This window comes from Artibeus jamaicensis, unplaced genomic scaffold, assembly GCF_021234435.1.
Source record: "Artibeus jamaicensis isolate MK-2021 breed Jamaican fruit bat unplaced genomic scaffold, CSHL_Jam_final contig_465, whole genome shotgun sequence".
NCBI lineage: Eukaryota > Metazoa > Chordata > Mammalia > Chiroptera > Phyllostomidae > Artibeus > Artibeus jamaicensis.
Window position 1 is genome coordinate 27640976 of NW_026521843.1, and position 17604 is coordinate 27658579.

General features: G+C 60.3%; 1 protein-coding gene across 1 annotated transcript; it reads left to right on the forward strand.

Annotated features, from left to right (window-relative positions):
* Positions 1–871: 871 nt before the first annotated feature.
* SIX3 (SIX homeobox 3) lies at positions 872–13356 on the forward strand. The gene is made up of 3 exons (XM_037161264.2): positions 872–926; positions 9363–10170; positions 11949–13356. Exons 1-3 carry the CDS (start codon positions 872–874, stop codon positions 12139–12141), a joined length of 1056 nt encoding a protein of 351 aa, XP_037017159.2. The 3' UTR covers positions 12142–13356.
* Positions 13357–17604: the final 4248 nt, after the last annotated feature.

Below are 17604 nucleotides of genomic sequence, written 5' to 3' on the forward strand. Positions count from 1 at the left end.
GGATTCTCTCTGCACGTAAACTTCAGAGTGTAAACTGCATGTACACTCCGTGTGCAGCCAAGGGACACGCGCGCGACCTCCTGGTCTGCAGGCGGAAGGGGAGACAGGCAAGCGTGGGGCCCTAAGTGAGGTGCGAGGTTAATAAGGCTTCCCGCCCTCAGGGCCCTACAGGCCTGTTACACCTGCAACTGCCCCGCTTCTTAACCTTGCAGGAGGAGGGAGACCCTGAGACGAGCCTGCGCCACACACATCCGCAAGGGGTCGAAACAGCCGGTGGGATCTCTCCTGGTGGATTTGGGACTAAACGGTCCACACCGAATGGGAGAGGGAGAAGTCGCAACATCACCTTGAGGCTGAAAAACGCGTCCCTGGCCACCAAACGGCCACCTGAGCCCCGAGAGCCTGGGGAAGGGGTAGGACCCTAGTGAAGAAGTCACAGCGCCTCCGCGGGAGGGGAGCTAGTGAGGGAGTGCGTCCGAAACTCTCCTCCTCGGATTTCCCTGAGCAGTGTTACTGGGAACTGGGAACAGCCTGGGCCCGCCCCCTCGGCCCCTCCTCCCGCCCCCACCTGGGTGCAGGGAGCACAGCCGGACGCCGGGCCACCCCCAAGCACCTTGGGGCCACACCATCCCTTACAGCCCTTGGCGTGGCCTTGCGACCTCGAGCGGGGTGGAAAGGTACCAAGAATGGTGGTCAGGGTCGTCCTGAGTTTCACGGTGTGTCTCCACCGAGGGCCACCTTTCCGCCTTCTCTGAGGTCAGCGGGAGCGCAGGCCGCTGCGGTGCAGGAGTGGGCGTGAGCGTGCGCACAGGCTCGCTGGCGGCTGGAAACGCTTCTCGGAGGGGACTTGTGAGTTCCTGGAGTCCTGTAGATGTGTTTTCTCAAGAGCGTGCGAGAGAAAGATTCGGACTTGAGGCTAACGTCAGGTCAGTGTTTTCCTAAAAGTCCGTCGGGGTGTCGGTCTGTCTCTCCTGTTCATTCCCACAAAGTGAGGCCACCTCTCCCCCAAACAACATGCAGCCTTCCAGGCTCCACCAAAGGGCCCAAACCGGGGACCCTGGGGCCTGGCAGGCGAGGGCCTTGATGGGCACCCTCGTGTTCTGATACTAAGCCCAAGCTGCCCAGGTGCCCACTCGGGGTCAAGCTAGAAAACCGACGTGGCAAAGGAGGACTGGAAAAGCTACCTCACGCCCACTTCAGGATGAAGTCCCAACCTCGGTGCGTCGAACCTACCTACAGCCCTGGCATCTCACGGCTGACCCCCCAGGGGATCCAAATTGGCGGTGGCGGGAGAGGGAAGGATGGTGGAGTTGGGTTGGTTCAGGGTAGAGGTGGAGATGTAAAAATGGGAAGAAGAAACAAGACAGGGTGGGGATGTGGGGTGGGAACTTGGGGGTGGGGATGGGCTTGGGGCAGCCTCCGGTATCCACAGCTTTTGGCCCGCTTTGGAGAGGTAGGTAGGGCTGTGCGTTACCACCCCCACAACCCCCCCCCCACACCCCGGAAAATAAAGCTAATGATGTAGTAATTTAGGAGGGGGTAAGGGGCTGGGCGACCGGAGGGAGGGCTGATCGGGAACTCGCGCCCCAAGAGCGAAGACAAACCGCTGGGGAGGCTCTGTCCGCTACTCAGGCTTCCAAACAGGTTAGCTAGACGGGGATCCACCCGGCCTTTCGCAGGAAAGTGGGGAGGAGTGTGTGGGGGGAGGCAGACTGAGCGAGAAAGGGGGAGAGCCTCACAAGAAGACAGAGGGTGGGAGGAAGGAAAAGAGAGATAGGAGAAAAAACACGCTGGCGCGATTTAAAAGGAAACACATTTCCTAATGAATATTTATCCGCCTCTGCTTCCTGCTCCTGGCTTCCCCTACCTTGCCACAGGTAAGATCTTCCCCGCGCCCCAGCCCTGGGGGTCCTCATCTCCCCCCAGTCATTCTCCAGGCACCGATGGCGGCGTGGAAGGGTTCTTGGCAGCCGGAGAGCGGGGCGTAGGAGAGCGGCTCCCCTCCCGTTCGGCTGGGGCGCGGTAGCTTGCGGCTCTGCACAGCTGCAGACCGCGTGCTTGGGCTACTGGTGCGGGGTGGGTGCGAGTGCGTGTATAAGAGTGTGTGTGACAAAGAGGTTGCGCCCGCGAGCACGCACGCCTGTTTTCCGCGCGCTCTGAAGACATTTTACGACTTCACACTCGGACGCCCCGGATTTCTTGCCGCTGCCTCTCTCTGCTCCCCCGCCTCTCGCCCCTCCGCCTCCTCCACGCTGCTCCTACCCCCAGCTGCCGCGGCGCTCTCCCGTGGGCTGTCGTGGAGCTAGTGCGGGCTCCCCGGGAGGGACCCTGGGTCTCTCTTAAACGAGGGTGTATATTGGGTTATCAACCCCCTCGAAGGCCTCCGGGTCAAGGTGTCCGCCGCCCCCTTCCTTCCTGCTGGGGACGTTCCGCCACCTCCCTCCTCACAACCTGGGGAACCAGGGCCCACCACTGAGTAAAGAGGGATAGGGACCCGCGGGTACTGGGTGAAGCTTTGCGGGCGTCACCGGCCAGCGGTCCTGGGCTAAAACTGGGAACCCGAAGACACCCAGGGTGAGGGCACCTCTCACGCGCCTCAAAACTTCTTCCTCCTGCCTTCACCCGCGAGAGGAGCACAAGGAATCCAGGCGGCGGGGGGGATACTGGGACGGGGGATGGAAAGGGGCCCGGGAGGGGCTGAGGAATTCTTAGATGGACTTACCCGGGCACCTGTTGAGACTCCATCTGGGATCCGTAGGCTCCGGAGTTGCGCGAAGTGGATACACAAAACCAAAAAAAAGATGAAGTTGGAAAAGGAAAATTCTTTCTCTGGCCTTGCCCGGCGTGGCCGGTCAAGCTCGCAGTTCTGCGCTAGGGTCAGGCGGCTGCAGAGCCAAAAGCAACTTTGCCAGGTTCCTGGACACCCCAATGTCCCGCTAATCCCACGCCTTCCCAGCACTGAGGCCCGGGACTGTGAGCCCGCGGAGTCGGCGCTCAGGGCCCAACGCAGGCAGTTCTGCTTAACCCGGGCAGGCTTTCTAAGCCCTGTTCAGAAGTCAAAAGCAGCAGCGCCGCCGCCTCTGTGCGGCCTTTCATGACGCAGTCACTCCTTATTCTTGCGCCTCGCCCTCTCTGGTCGCCCCGGACGGAGCCCCGGGTGTCGGGCCGCTCCCTTCCCTCTAAATCCCCTTCGGGTCATTGCGCTACCAGCACCGGGCCATGAGCTTCCCCTGCCAGCAGTGTGGTTCTTAAAGAGCCGCACCCCCCTTCCCCCCCGCCCTGCGCTCTCCCCCGACCCCCGCCTCCCACCCTTCTCTTCGGATCTAGCCCCCCACGCCGATGCCCCGACCGTTGCCCGCAGACTCCTAGCCCCCTCCCCTTGCCTCCTCCCCTGAGCAGTTGGTAGGCCTGGTCTTGGGGCCGCAGAGCTGAGTTTTACCCTTTGCCTCAGGTCCCCTTTCTCTCCTACAGCCTCACCCCGCACTTCCCCGGTCCTGCCTTTGCCCTTGCCCTGAATGAAGGCCCAACATCGCCTGGCCCAGCACAGAGATGAGCCCCTACAGATCAGCAGTTCAAGCTTGAATGAGGGTGTCCCTGGGGTGACAAACAGGGTGAGGCATGCCAGTTGAGCTGGGGAGAGAGAGAAGAGGCCTCCCTGGACCACAGGGACTTAGAAGACTCTCCTGTCCCAGGGGCCTACCAGGCCTTTGGGCAGAGTGAGGGCTGTCTGGGTGACACTCATTTCTAGAGGTTGGCTGTCCTCCAATGGTGTCCCGAGGTTATCAACCAGGACAGCCTGCCGAGGCGTTGTGGGCATGGGCGGGAGGAGGACTTCCAGAAGGCCCAGAGTGTGGCTATGAGAGTAGCCTGCTTCCTAAGCCCAGTGCATTAACCCCCACCCCCCAAAAGTAACCCTTAAAAGCCGAAGAGCTGGGTGAGCAAGGAGGGACCTTGAGTGGCAACTACCCAGGGAAAAGGGCATCGAGGAGAGAGGGGGCAGAGATGAAAGAAGGTCTGTTTCGGAGGACCGTGGCACAACTCTAACAGGGTTCTTTATATTTCCTGGCCAACCAGTCACCTGCTCCATTGATTAAAGGGAAAATAGTTGGTAGCGCTGTTCCCCCCTCGTTCCAGAGGGACCTGGCTCTTCCTTTCCCTCGGGCCTTTTCTTTAGTCCCAATCTCACACGAGCAGCTAGTGTACAAGCCAGGTCCTGCATGGGGTGGCTGCCCCAGCATTTCCTCCAGGCTTTCTAACAACTGGAAGCGTGGTTAAAGAGAGGTTCGAGAGAGCACGCTCTGTCGTGGGGTGGGGAGGGTGCCTTCCCCTCCCTGCTGCCACCGGCTGGCATCACGCCGGACTGGGTGCGCGGGTGGTGAGGGCAATGAGGGTTTGAGGCGGTGAGCACGCACATCCCTTCCCAAAGCCATGCCCTAGCGCTCTGATTCTGGCTGTCATAAGGGGATTCCTGCGAAGAAGCAGGTGGCCTCTTGGGCAGTGGAGACCGAGGGAACTTGGAGAGTGGGGAGCATGGAAGGCTGACACTGCCCCGGGCATCTGCCCTCCGTCATGGAGGATGCATCTTTAAGGACCTGGGGTGACTAATTGGTTAGAAACTGGCCATTTGGGGACAGGTTTGGCTGTGTATTGCCTGGGCTACAACCTGAGGCTGCAAAAATCCAACCCCCTGACCTGTTGAGGCTCCCACCCCTCCACGTCTCCCACCTCTTTCTTGGGGCTGGGCCTGGCAGTGGGAAGTGCAGTGGCCCAAGACGGAGCCAAACTCCTTCTGTTTGAGAATGTGGGAGGCGGAGGGGCCTTCGGCGGGCGGTGGGGCTCATTAAGCAGAGCGGGGTGCCGAGAGGTGCGCGCCGCCAGCCCGGGAGGCCGCCTTTGAGCCGTCGGGGCGGCTTCATTAAGCGGCGCTAACAAGGCATACAAATGCCGGCCCAGCAGCTTTCTTGCAGTGGCGGGGCCTTAGCAGGGCGCCAGGCTAATGAGGGTCACTCAAAAGGGCTGATCAAATATTCAAATTTCACCACACGCCGGGAACTTTTATGTGTGGAGAAAGTTGAGGCAACTGAGCTGTGTTTACTGTCCCGGGCCACAATTGCTTGGAGCGCGGGTCCTGGGCAGCGAAGGCAGGGGGCGGGGGTGCAGGGAGGGAGCAGTTGTTGTTGTTGTTGTTGTTTTTCAATCAAAGGAAAGTAATCGGGGTCCTTGAAGGGCTGCGCGGCCTCCCCGCCTGAGAGCCGCGCTCCTCCGCGCCCTCTTCCACCGCCGGCGCCTAGCGCCTCGGTGTGCAGCTCGCGGGGAGGCCCAGACCTCAGGCCCCAGGGCCAGCTCCCGCCTCCTGTCATCCAGGGGGCCGGAAGGGGCGTTGCCCCTCGCAAGGAACTGGCCTCGACGAGCTGAGCGAGGCCGGGTGGGTGCACCTGCCCCAGACCTCGGATCCTCTCCTCTCAGAGGCGCGCAGACCCCTTGGCTCTCCTGCTAACCCAAACCGAGGAGGGAGTGGGAGTCTCAAGCCCCTCTCCCGTGGGTGGTGTGAACGCTGGAATTGGGACTGACATTTGTAAGTGAATGTCCTGGAGGTCCTGGTAAAGGGAGACACTCTTGAGCCCAAAAGTCCTTTCTCCTCGAACCACCTGTGCGCTGTCCTTCTTGTCGCCTGGGTCAGAACTGAGCAAGGACGAGAATGACAGTTTTGTGGCCTCGGCCTGTACAGGCGCTAAGTCCCAGACCGCGGAGTGTGAGCGGCCAGGCGGCGTGGGAGACCTACCCAGAGGCCCCGCAGGCTGCCCTGGCCTTTCCGATCTCCCCGCTCTGAGACACCCGGGGTGCAGGCGCCCCCTACTCGTTACCCCCCCCCCCGGATTACCTCCCGGCACCCGAGCTGCCGGGAAGGCGGCTTGGGCCCCGGAAGCCGAGGTCCTTCTGCTTCCAACCCGCGCCCCAACGCGCACTGGGAATTTGGGAGGGGAACTCCGGTGCTCCGCGGCTTCACCCCGGCCCCGCGCCGCGCCCCTCCTCACCCCCCCCCGCGCCCCGGCACACGGGCTGGCACTCCTGGACCCAGACCCTGCAGTGCGTGCGCCCCCAGATCCGCCTGGAGCCAGTCCAGCCTCCGGCGCCGAGGGCCGACCCGCCTTCCTCCCCAGCTCTTGGGACTTGCAACTTACGGGCTGTGGGCAGCGGGCGCGGTGCTTTGGGCCAAAGCGGAGAGGTGCGGGCTGCCGCGGGACTGCAAGGCGGGCTCCGCGGGCGGCGCCGCTCTCGGCGGGGCGGCTCTGACAGTTCGGGCCACCGGTCCGCCCCGCCGCGCCCGGCCTCGTCCCGGAACACAAAGCTGCGCGCCCGGCCGCCTCGCTCCGCCCGGCTTTGCCCTCCCGAGCCGCGGCCGCTACCGGAGACGGCCGGGTGCGGCGGGTCGGCGGGCGCTCCAGCCGAGGCCGGGGCAGGGGTGTCGCCCAGCGGAGGACCAGCCCCACTTGCCTCAGTTCTCCTGGAGTGGCGAGGGTGTTCCATCTCAGCGCTCCCGGCGGAGCCCGCGGCACCTGCTCAGCCTCCCTCCGGAGCCGAACGCTCTTCGGCGGGGAGAGGCCCCGTCCCCCCACCCGGAGGCGGGGGTTTTGGGGAACGGGGAGGGTACTGGCTGGGTTCACCCGCCCGCCCGGCGCCTGGGTCCTCGGCTCCAAGGGTTGCAGTTTCGGGGTCACGAGCTGCTTTCAAAAAGTTGAACACAATATTCGGAAACCCACCCGTAGGAATTCTCCCCCACACGCGGCACAATACCCACTCCCCTCCCTTTTTCATTCCTTCCTCCCCCGCTTCCTCCTCTGCCCCTTCCCCCTCCCACCCCTCAGTCTATAATCCTTCCCCTGCTAGAGAAAGGCATTGGGAAGAAAGATGAAGTGTCTGTTTCTCTGTCCCAACCTCAGGGCTCCTTATGGGCCCGCAGGGAACGACCGACCGCCCTGAGCCTCGCTGCGGAGCGGAAAGTGACCCACGCCCTGGACAAAGATATCTGGAGATCGCCCCAAGTGGGGCTTGGCCGGGCTTCCCTTTAGGCGAATATTTCCCGGCCTCAGTCCTCAGGTTTAAAACCAACGACCCTCAGCTGCGTCGGGCCGAGTGGGCCAGCGTCGGCCCCCTGGCCTAGCCCAGAGCCTCCCTGCCCGGCGGAGCCTCCAGCGCGGCTTTCGCTTCTCCAGCCAGGAGGCCTGGCGCTCCGGGAGTCGGGGCCTCGGGAGGGCCGGAGCCCGGCGGGGCGGGGGGTGGTGAGGGGCTGGGACGCTCACAGCCCCAGTCACGTTAGTTTTCCCATTTAAATTCTCTCTCCCTCTCTCTTCCCTCATTGAGATCTCCCAAGTGCTGGGGACTCAGCACCTCGCTCCCAGATCTGCATCGGAATGTAGAAAAGATCTTTAAAAAAAAAAGTTTTGAATTCCTCAATGATTTTTCTTCTGGAAAGGCAGCTTAGGATAATTATGTCAGCTTTATTGAGGGCAGATTAGTTGAAGTCTGGACGCTGCGTTTCAATACGCGTTGTACACGGGCCGACAATGTGGGCATTGTTGGCTACTGTGTGTGAACTCATTCAAAATATACACGTTTAAACACCAAACTGAGTCCTGTCTAAATATACACAGTGCTCAGAGGAAAGACGCCTCTGACCCCGACAAATCTGCGTAAATCACACTTCACAGTTACAGAAGCCTCACAAAGGGAGGCCCGGCTCAAGATGCTGATTACATCTTCTTAAAAGCGACATACCTTAGAATAAATACTCATGCCCGGCCTGCGGGCTGCGGCACCCGGAGGGAGGGGGGCTCTCGCCATTCCATGGGCATTGGAGGGGGTCTGTTTGAGGTTTGTGATGTTACTTGCCTTAGAGAAATTCGACAGTTTATTTTTTTCTTTACAAGCAATTTTCAGGCCTAGCCACTTCTTTGTGGCAGCGTCCAAAGTTCGAGTGCCCTTCTGCTGCTGGTGGACAGACCCAGAGCCCCCCGTGGGGGGGACCGGGCGTGGGAGGCGGGCGGCTCCGGTCAGCTCCCGGCCTGCTCAGCTTTCGGGCCTCCTCCGCAGCTCGTAGGGGAAGCCGCCGAAGTCTGAGAGGAAACAAAGAGGAGGGTTGCTTTTTAAGATAGAAAGAAGTGTACTGTTATTTTCCCTGCTGCTTCAAAATTCAGGGCAATAGGGGAAATCAAGGTTCTCTGACTCGGAGACAGAGGAAAGAGAAGCCAGTTCCCGTGCGGAGGAAGGTGGGGTAAACGCGGCGGAGCATCAGGAAGGGGGAGGCCAGAGCGGCTTCCAGCATCCCAGCTTCTGGGCTCCGACTCCCAAGCACCAGATGCCCCCCCCCCCAACCCCGGGGCACAGCAGCCTGCAGCCCCAGGGTCAGCTCGGGCAGTGGGTCCCGTGACCTCATCTATCTTTCCTTCCTCGCCACCGTTAGCGGTCACGTAGGCAGAAAGAGGCAGCCGGGCTGCGCACCACGTCCCCTCGGCTGTCCGCCCGCCTCTCTCCTCGGGCTGGCCCTCGGCCTTCCAGCCGCACGAGGAGCCTCTCCCCCCCCCCCCCCCCCCCGCGTTTAACTGCTCATCCCATTCAATAACTCTATGCCCATAGCTTTTTCAATTTCTGGGTCAACTTCTTTGGGGAAGAGAGAAGGGAACTCAGAGACAACGAGAAAATCAGAGAGGAAGAGAAGAGAGAAGTGGGGGACGTGGTGAGATTAAGAGTTGAAAACATTAAAAAAAAATGCTCCTTCTCCCCCTCTCCCTCTTTTCCTCCCCTCCCGCTCCCCCCACCCACCCACCTACCCACCCCCGACTCTGGCTAAGTGGTAAAACCGTCCTTACGTTCTCGGTATTGATTGGCAGGGCTGACAGTGATTGGCAGCGGTTGCCGTGGCAACGCCACAACGACACGCCGCAGACCAATAGAAAAGCGAAACAAAATGTTTCAATGCTGCACTCACTGTGGATTTAGGGGAGATATTATGAGGCTGTTGTCATTAGGGCGATTGCTGTGGAATCGCTGAATCTTGACTCGGCGGCGGTTGGCTCTCGCCCCGCTCCCGCTCCCGCTCCCTCCCCGCCTCGGTGCGCCTTCTGCGCGCGCGCACCGGCCGCTCGCCGTCCTCCCTCTATGTGGCTGCGCGGGGGTGTGTGTGTGTGGATGTGTGCGGGGTGTGGGTGTCCCTTACGCCCTTCCTCCTCCCCCTCCTCCCGCTGCCCCCTCCTTTCCTTCTCCTCCTCCCCCCTCTCCTCTCCCTCCTCCTGGTCCTCCGCGCCCCTCTCCTCCTCTTCCTCCCCTCTCTCTTCCTCTCCCTGAATTTTCTCCTCTCCTCTCAGGTCAGTCCATGGTATTCCGCTCCCCCCTAGACCTCTATTCCTCCCACTTCTTGTTGCCAAACTTCGCCGATTCTCACCACCGCTCCCTACTTCTGGCGAGTAGCGGCGGCGGGACCGGTGCGGGAGGCGGCGGCGCGGGCGGCGGCGGCGGGAACTGTGCGGGAGGCGGCGGTGCTGGCGGAGCAGGCGGCGGCGGCAGCGGCGGCGGCTCCAGGGCCCCCCCGGAAGAGTTGTCCATGTTCCAGCTGCCCACCCTCAACTTCTCGCCGGAGCAGGTGGCCAGCGTCTGCGAGACGCTGGAGGAGACGGGCGACATCGAGCGGCTGGGCCGCTTCCTCTGGTCGCTGCCCGTGGCCCCCGGGGCGTGCGAGGCCATCAACAAGCACGAGTCGATCCTGCGCGCGCGCGCCGTGGTCGCCTTCCACACGGGCAACTTCCGCGACCTCTATCACATCCTGGAGAACCACAAGTTCACCAAGGAGTCTCACGGCAAGCTGCAGGCCATGTGGCTCGAGGCGCACTACCAGGAAGCCGAGAAGCTGCGCGGCCGCCCGCTCGGCCCGGTGGACAAGTACCGCGTGCGCAAGAAGTTCCCGCTGCCGCGCACCATCTGGGACGGCGAGCAGAAGACGCACTGCTTCAAGGAGCGGACTCGGAGCCTGCTGCGGGAATGGTACCTGCAGGACCCCTACCCCAACCCCAGCAAGAAACGAGAACTGGCGCAGGCCACCGGCCTCACTCCCACACAAGTAGGCAACTGGTTTAAGAACCGGAGGCAGCGCGACCGCGCCGCGGCGGCCAAAAACAGGTCAGTGGCGGGGCCCCGCGGCCTGGCTGCCGTCTCCGGGACCCGGGAGGGGGGAGAAGGGTTGAACTGAGGGCGGGCGGATCAGGGTGCTAGGGGCTCCGGAGCTCGAGAGGAGCCACGACCCCTTGGCCGGTTGCAGAAAGTTTTCGCTTGCCCAGGCGCGCTGAAGAGGGGGTGGGCTGTGGTTTTACGGACTGCTTTGCCTAAAAGGGGTTTGCGTCAGGGTAGAGAGTGTATGTGTGAGACCCTGAGCACCCATAGCCCCTGGTACCTGCCCCGGGGAGCCTTAGCCTTGCGCGGCAGCTGCACCACCTCTGCAGTCCGGTCAAGAGCTCGGGGCTCCTCGGGAGCCTGCAGGCAGGGCAGGAGGGAAGGAAGGAAAGAGCTCCTCGCCCTCTGGTTCTTATTTCCATGCATTGCACAAACCGGGGGAGTGATCCACAAATGTCAGGGAGAGGAAACCGAACCTGAGTCCCTGACACAAAGGGAGAATGCTGGCGGCCACCGTGCAGCGGGCCTACTTCCGAAAGCATTGCAAGGTGCCTGACCAGGCGCAGGAAAGCTGGGCCGGGAGTGGAGAGGCTGTGTGTTCGCCCTCTTGCCCCGGCCGGGGAGCATCCCCTGGGCCCGCTGGATGGGAAAGCCGGCAGGAGCCATCTTGCCGCTGGCAAGTTGGCCACAGAGTCACAAAGTTGTGCTGAGCTCCACCAGTCCTAAGAGTTGAAGCAGGAGGAAACAGGGAGAAAAATAACCAGAAGGAATGATGGGGAAAGGAGAGAGAAAGGAATGGAGTGGAAAGGGAGAAGGGAGTAAGTGGAGTGAGAGCCCGGCAAGGAACCGGGGTAGGTGCTGGGCCTCGTGTTCATGCGGGGAGCAGGGCCCCTGAGGCTGACAGCCGTGGGGGCGGCGGGCCGAGCGGGAGTTCCTGGAGCTACCGTGTTCCGGTTCAGACGGCCCAGGCCCGAGCCTTCAGCCCTCGCACCTGCCTTTGGAGCCAAGTGTTCGCCTAACGAGGGGAGCACCCAGGTCCAGGGGAAGGCCTCTTTGTAGGGAGAGCTCAGAGACACCAGGTTCATGCAGACGCTGCTTGGCCCCAGGAAAGGGAGAGCTGGAGACAGTTTTGCCCCCCTCCTTACTTCTCACTCCCCCTTTTCTCTCCTCCTCTTTCCTCACTTTGCTGCTCTCAGCTTCCGTGTTTTCTCTTCTCCCGGTTCGTGCGCTCTGCACAGGCAGCCGGAGAGCAAAGCCGGCCAGTCCTCCCCCGGGACTGTGTTTGAGGCAGGAGCTGGGGTGGGAGCATAGCGAGGCCAGACTGCTCTTGGGGCAGACGGCTTAGTTTGAACAGTACCAGGGGCGGGGAGGAAGAGACGCCCTGTCTGTGCCTCCTTAACTGCTGCCCTTTCGGGGCTCTGTGTCCTTAGCTGCGATCGTCCAGGCCTCCCCAGGCGGTCGGCCTCGGGTTCTACCTCTCTCTGGAGGCCGGCCCCTATCTGGGAAGCCTCGGGAAGCTCCAGGGAGCCTCGGGGAGGGCAGAGGCGTCAAAAACCCAAGCAGGGGAGGTTCTGCGGTGCTACAGAAGCGGCCTGGTGCTTGGAAAAGGGAATGAGCACTGAGAGTGGAGTCGGGGGCGAGAGCGAAGGGCGCGGAGTCGGGGAGGCCCGGGAGCAAGGGAGGCAGCAGGCCCTGTTCCCCGCGGCGTGGGCTCCGGGACAGGGCTCGGAGGCGACGGGCGGCGCGGCCGCCGTGTCAGGGCAGGCGCCGCTCTCTGTCTCCTGCAGGCTCCAGCACCAGGCCATTGGACCCAGCGGCATGCGCTCGCTGGCGGAGCCCGGCTGCCCCACGCACGGCTCGGCAGAGTCGCCGTCCACGGCGGCCAGCCCCACCACCAGCGTGTCCAGCCTGACGGAGCGCGCGGACACCGGCACCTCCATCCTCTCGGTAACCTCCAGCGACTCGGAATGTGATGTATGATACCCAAGGCCGCCCTCCTCCCGCTCTGTCCCCTGCTCGTCTCCCTCCTCCTCCTCGACCTCTTCCTCTCCCTCCTCTTCCTCCTCCAGCCCCAGAACAAACCGGTATCAGGACACACAATCCAGCACACACGTACACACACATTCCCACCCCCAGCCAAACATCTACAAAAACCAAGAAAAGTAAATTTAATGCAAAACAGTCAACAAACCCCCAACCATCTACCACCACGGCCACCCCAAAGGACCGCGACACCAACAGCCACAGACGCTGATGTCGTGGGCGGAAAACGTAAAAGAGGTGACAATTGTATACTTTCTAGGACAAGCACGGCTTCTCCTTTCGGTTCCCACGGACCCGGCACCCCGCCTGCATGACGATTTATTTGTATCTGGGAAAATATCCTCTCTAGTTTAAAACGATTTAAAAAGAATCGACTATACAAAAACCGACCACCACCACAATGACAAGACAACAAAAGCAAAACAGACAAAAAGGAAAAAATAAAACCACCATCCCCTTCGGAATTTGTTTAAAAAAAAACAAAACAAAAAACTCCTGGAGAGGGAAATAGCAAATGTTTCTGGCCTTTTGTTGCTCGCTCTCTCTCTCTCTCTCTTTCTCTCTGTTTTGAAGTCCAAGTATTGGTCAAACAAGATGCAATTTTCTGTTTTTTTGTTCAGCAGACAATCATTTTCTTCGTAAGCACCTTTTTCTCTCCACTCTGTCACTGCCTGTGTGGGTACTGGTTATAAATGTGGAAAAAGAATAGTTATGACTGTAACAGATTTTTATTTTTATTTCAAAATTTTATATGAATTATGTATATCTTAATGATCGGTCATTTTCCCAGTTTGTAATATATGTGTAGAAATTGCCTGTATATGATATTGCTTTTCCTCCTCTCCCTTTCTTTCTTTCTCTCTCTCTTCTCCCTCCTTCTCCCCCCTCCCTGCTCACCTGTTTCTTTCCTTTTGGGGGGTTCCTCTCCCCATGGGTGTTCCAGGCATCCACTTGGCAGTTAAGGCGTGCTGGGGGGGCTAGGGTAAGACGAGGGACCCTGTGGCTAGCAAAAGCGGAGAGCGAGACGTAGTATTCTTATGCAAAAGCGATTTCAAGTATTTCCTAGCTGCTTGGGAGATATCTCTCACTCCCCGTAGGGCGCTTTCACTGTTATCTTAACTGCGTGTTTATCTATATGTAAAAACTTTCTAAAGCAAATACAGTATTCTCCATTTTCTTATCACTCCTGGAGACTGGTGTTTTTGTCCGTGCTACTGCCCCAGCCTGGGGTGCGGAGGCGCACCGTCCTTCCGCCGCAACCGTGCGGTCAGAGCGGGGGGCGGAAGTTTAAGGCTGGGTCTGAGCATTTTTCCTGGGGAAGGGAGGGGAGGACATGGGAACAGGCCCTTCGGAAGAGAACCAAAGCCAGATCTGGCCGAGAAGGCAGAGAGGGTGCCGCTTCTTCGGTGCCGGCTGCCAGGCCTGGATCTCCAGGAACCGCAGCCTGCCACGGCCCTGGTGGGTTGCTGAGGGTGTGTTTGGTGTCTTGCGGTTGTTGCTTTTTATTTTTATTTTTAAGGGACACACACAAGGCCACCCAATCCAAGCATCCACCCAGAGTCTAGCGGACAGGTTTTGTCCTCTTTTGGGGCGGGCGGACAGCTGTAGACGGGGTAGGGAGGGGAGGAAGCACAAGGTAGAAGAAGTTTAAGGAGTGTGGGGTCTAGAATCTGCGCGGAACCCCTCTCACCTCCAGTGTATTCATCAGTGTGACTGGGTCACTTGCCCTGGGGGTCTCGATCCGTCTCCCTGAAATTTCTTCCTATCTTTTGGGATTTAACCCCAAGACATTTCAGAGTCAACTTACATTTAAACCAAAAACAAACAAAAAAAATCACCTCCTTTTGCTAACCAGGTTCTTCTGGCCCCAGGCCTCCCTGGCCCATGTAGGGTCCCCACAGTCCCCTGTGATGGCGTGGCTGGTGGTACCTCCGCTGCTCTGGGCCGGGCCAGGCCAGCGTGCACCCTGCAAGGAGCCAAAGAGGTAGTTTCAGAAAACTTGCCTTCCCTTGAAAGTCCAGTTTCCAAAGGGAGGAGGATGAGGAAGAAATGTGCCTGATATTTTTGCACCAGTTTCCAAACTCATTTTGACTTCAGACTTGCTTTTGTCTCTGGCAGCACCATGGGGTCTATGCAGGCCGGGCTGGACAGAGAGGTGGCCAGATCCGCAGGTGCCTTGGGTGTGCAAGTGGGTCCTTGTATGCCCAGGGCCCTGTGTGTGTGAAGCAGAAGGTGCCTGAGAGCACTGCTTACAACCAGGGCTCGCAGACAACCTCCAGAGCTCCCAAGCTCTGTGGCCCATCAGAACGTCTGCGTGGGTGACTGCCCTGGGAAACGGCCCCCACGATGCCACATTCCAGGCAGTGTTGACCCCAGGGGGAGGCATTTGGAGAAGGGGCCGCCTGGGCTCCGCCCAGCCTGGACCTCTGTTCTGGTGCACACCGTGATGTCCTGGGTGAGGGATCTGGCCCCTCCCCTTGTTTCTTTAAATGGCTTGTCACATACTGACTGAGTTCTTGGGCCTGGAATCTCGAAGCAGTGGCTGTCTCAGACGGTGGCAGGAGCGTCTGGATGGACCCCGCCCAACTGCCTAACCAGAATTTAAGGGTGGGAGGAAAGGTGTGGCACTGCTGAAGAGTGACCTCTGCAAGGGCCTTGACCGTTGACACTAGGAAGCAAACGCCTTTTTGTCTGGGACAGGAGACAAACCTGTGGAGTTAAAATCCTTTCTTCTCTCAACACGCCCTACAGAGGAAGCCAGTTTCGGCACCCGGGGCCCATTCCGCCTCCGCCGCGGAAAGGGGGCTGAGACTTCGCAGCAGCCTGGGCTACGGAGGCCGAGGCCCTGCCGGGCGGCGCCCACCTGCTATTGGCCTGTCTCACTGTCTGTCATCCATCGCTCCCTCTCTCGTCTCCTGTGTTTCCACCCAGGCCTGTACAAATGCAAACACGCTCGTGTTCACTTTCTGACCTCACCCGCAGATTCCCCACAGAAGAGGCACAGGCCTGTTGGGAGTGGCGCAGACGCGCGCAGTTCTGAATGCCAGGCTTCCCTCGCAGTCAAGGCCCACGTGTAAAGTGGCATGTGTGTGACTTTCGATAGACATGTGTGTCCAGTGCACCACTGTGTGTCCAGTCTGTGTCTTCATGTGCACAGCTGCAGTGTAGATCTTTGTGTGTGGCTTGGGCGGCCCATACGGACCTGGTTCCTCGAGGAGTGGCTCCGGGACGCCTGCCGGAAAGGGTCCGTGCAGGGCCTTCCTGCGCAGTGGGCCTGCGTGCTGTGGGATCTGGAGTGGGCGGAGGTGGGTTTCCTTGCTCCAGTCAACCCGCAGATACGGTCACCAGGCCAGCCCTGGTGGACCTTCCTCTTCTCCTGAGGAATTGGTTTGCTTCGACTGGAGGGTAGTAGGGTGTTGGGCTCCATGACCTCCCCAGTCCACCCTTTACCTGGAGGCGCTGTGACTATTATTACACTGGATTTGGCTCCTGCCTCTTTAAACATCAGAGTGAGGGGAAGAGGCCCCTTTCTCTCCAGATATCCTTTCATCAGCTGCGTGCGCATCTTCTTTCTGGGTCCCTCAAAGCCACTGCAAGACAGTCAACGTCCCAGAACTCCCAGGCAGGGCCTGTCTGAAGCCCCACTGGCCGAAAAGCCGTCTCAGCTGCCGAGCGCAGCTCAGAAGCCTGGAGTGGTGTGGACCGGGCCTTCAGTACGGGGTGCGTCAGTGCGTGCTCTCGAGGGAGCCTCGCCAGGCTGCCTAAGCGGGCCTCAGCGTTAACCATCCATCCCCTGGTCGGGACTGTGGGAGCCGCCCGCTCCCCTCCTGCAGCCGTGCCGCAGTATTGGCGCACATGCCCCCAGCGCAGCGCGCTCCCACCCGGTGCCCCAGCCAGAGCCTCAGAACGTCCCGTGTGCAGAGGCCTCGGGCAGCCTACTCTAGTGTGTAAGGGGCTTGAAGAATTACAGCCCATTGGGGGATATTCTCTTCGTTCCCACCTCTCAGAGAAGGAAATCTAAACTGGCAGAATGGGATTCAAAACGGGGAAAATCTGTATCAAAGTCATGGACCCCTAAAAGCAGCCCGCCTGAGGGAAGACAGGTCAATCTGCTCCTTCCTGCCGGCGCACCCCCCCCCCCCCCGCCCCCACTCCAGCCTGGGCCCTGAGCCCCAACTTGGCCTCTCTTCTTGCCCTCCTCCAATCCTGCTGAATTGACTGCCCAGCACAGTTGATTATCCCAGGCGAGATGTATAGCTGATTTCAATGAAATGACCTGGAAGCTGCCCCGGCACGGGGTGGGGATGTTGACCAATGGTGAGACTGGACGCGCAAGAACCTGGCTGTCTGGGCTGGGATTGGGGATGCAGGCCAGTGATGGCTGGACTTTGGACTCCAGTGAGGTGCTGGAGGGCCGGGCCCAGGCCTAGGTGGGCCGAGTGGGGTGCAGTGAGAACACTGGTGAGGGCTGTGTCGGAGGAGTGCTCTCCTAGCTCTTATGAAACCAGACCTGGTCAGCTCAGCGCCTTCTGGAGCCCGCCCATGGCTCAGGTCACTGGAGCCTGCAGCACAGTCCCGGGCCTGTGGTGTGTAGTGGCCACACTCGGCCTCCCAGAGCACTGGACGCTGTCTCCTCTCTCTCCCTTTCTCTGCCTCTGTGGCCTCCTCAGTGCCCGCCTGAGTCTTGGTCTTTGTATGGCTGTCACCTGGAGCTCTGGCTGCCACCTCTGGGACTTTTCTGGGCCTTCCTTTATCCCCTTCCCCCCCAAGTGCTGGGGTTGAGATGTCCAACCCACTTGACACAGGCCCCAAATCCTTCACCCCCCCATCTCTTCCGGCCCCAGCTGAGTTGAGCCTCCTTTGCCCTGTTGGAGGGCCCCCAGCTCTCTGGCCGGAGGGAGGGCAGGAGGGAGCCAGGGAGGAGGGAGCAGTGCTAGCAAGGCTCCAATTTCTCCGGTCAGCTGAGCACAACTTTCCATTTGAGTGTATTCATGCAGCGGCTGATTGAGCTCCGCTGCGCTGGGCAGGGCTCCGCAGGGGCAGGCAGGCACAGCCCGGCTGACAGAGTGCACCAGACACACACTCTCAATGATCTACACAAGTACACCCCCACCTTGCACGTTACACACTCCCCTCACCCCCATCTTAAACTCAGTGCAGCCCTTTCCCTTATTGCCCACCTGTCTGCAGAGCAGTTTCCGGACACCCACAGACCGTCTGCCCGGAACAACACAGGGCCTGCCTTTCTGATTTCCTGTTTACAGATTGGTTCTTAGAGACAAACCCAAGAACCGTCCATCCGATGTCTCCTCTGCAGGCACAGTCTCCAGGGCACACACACTCCAAACCGCCCAGATGCACACGCACGCGCCCAGTCTCACAGCCGCACCCTCCTACAGA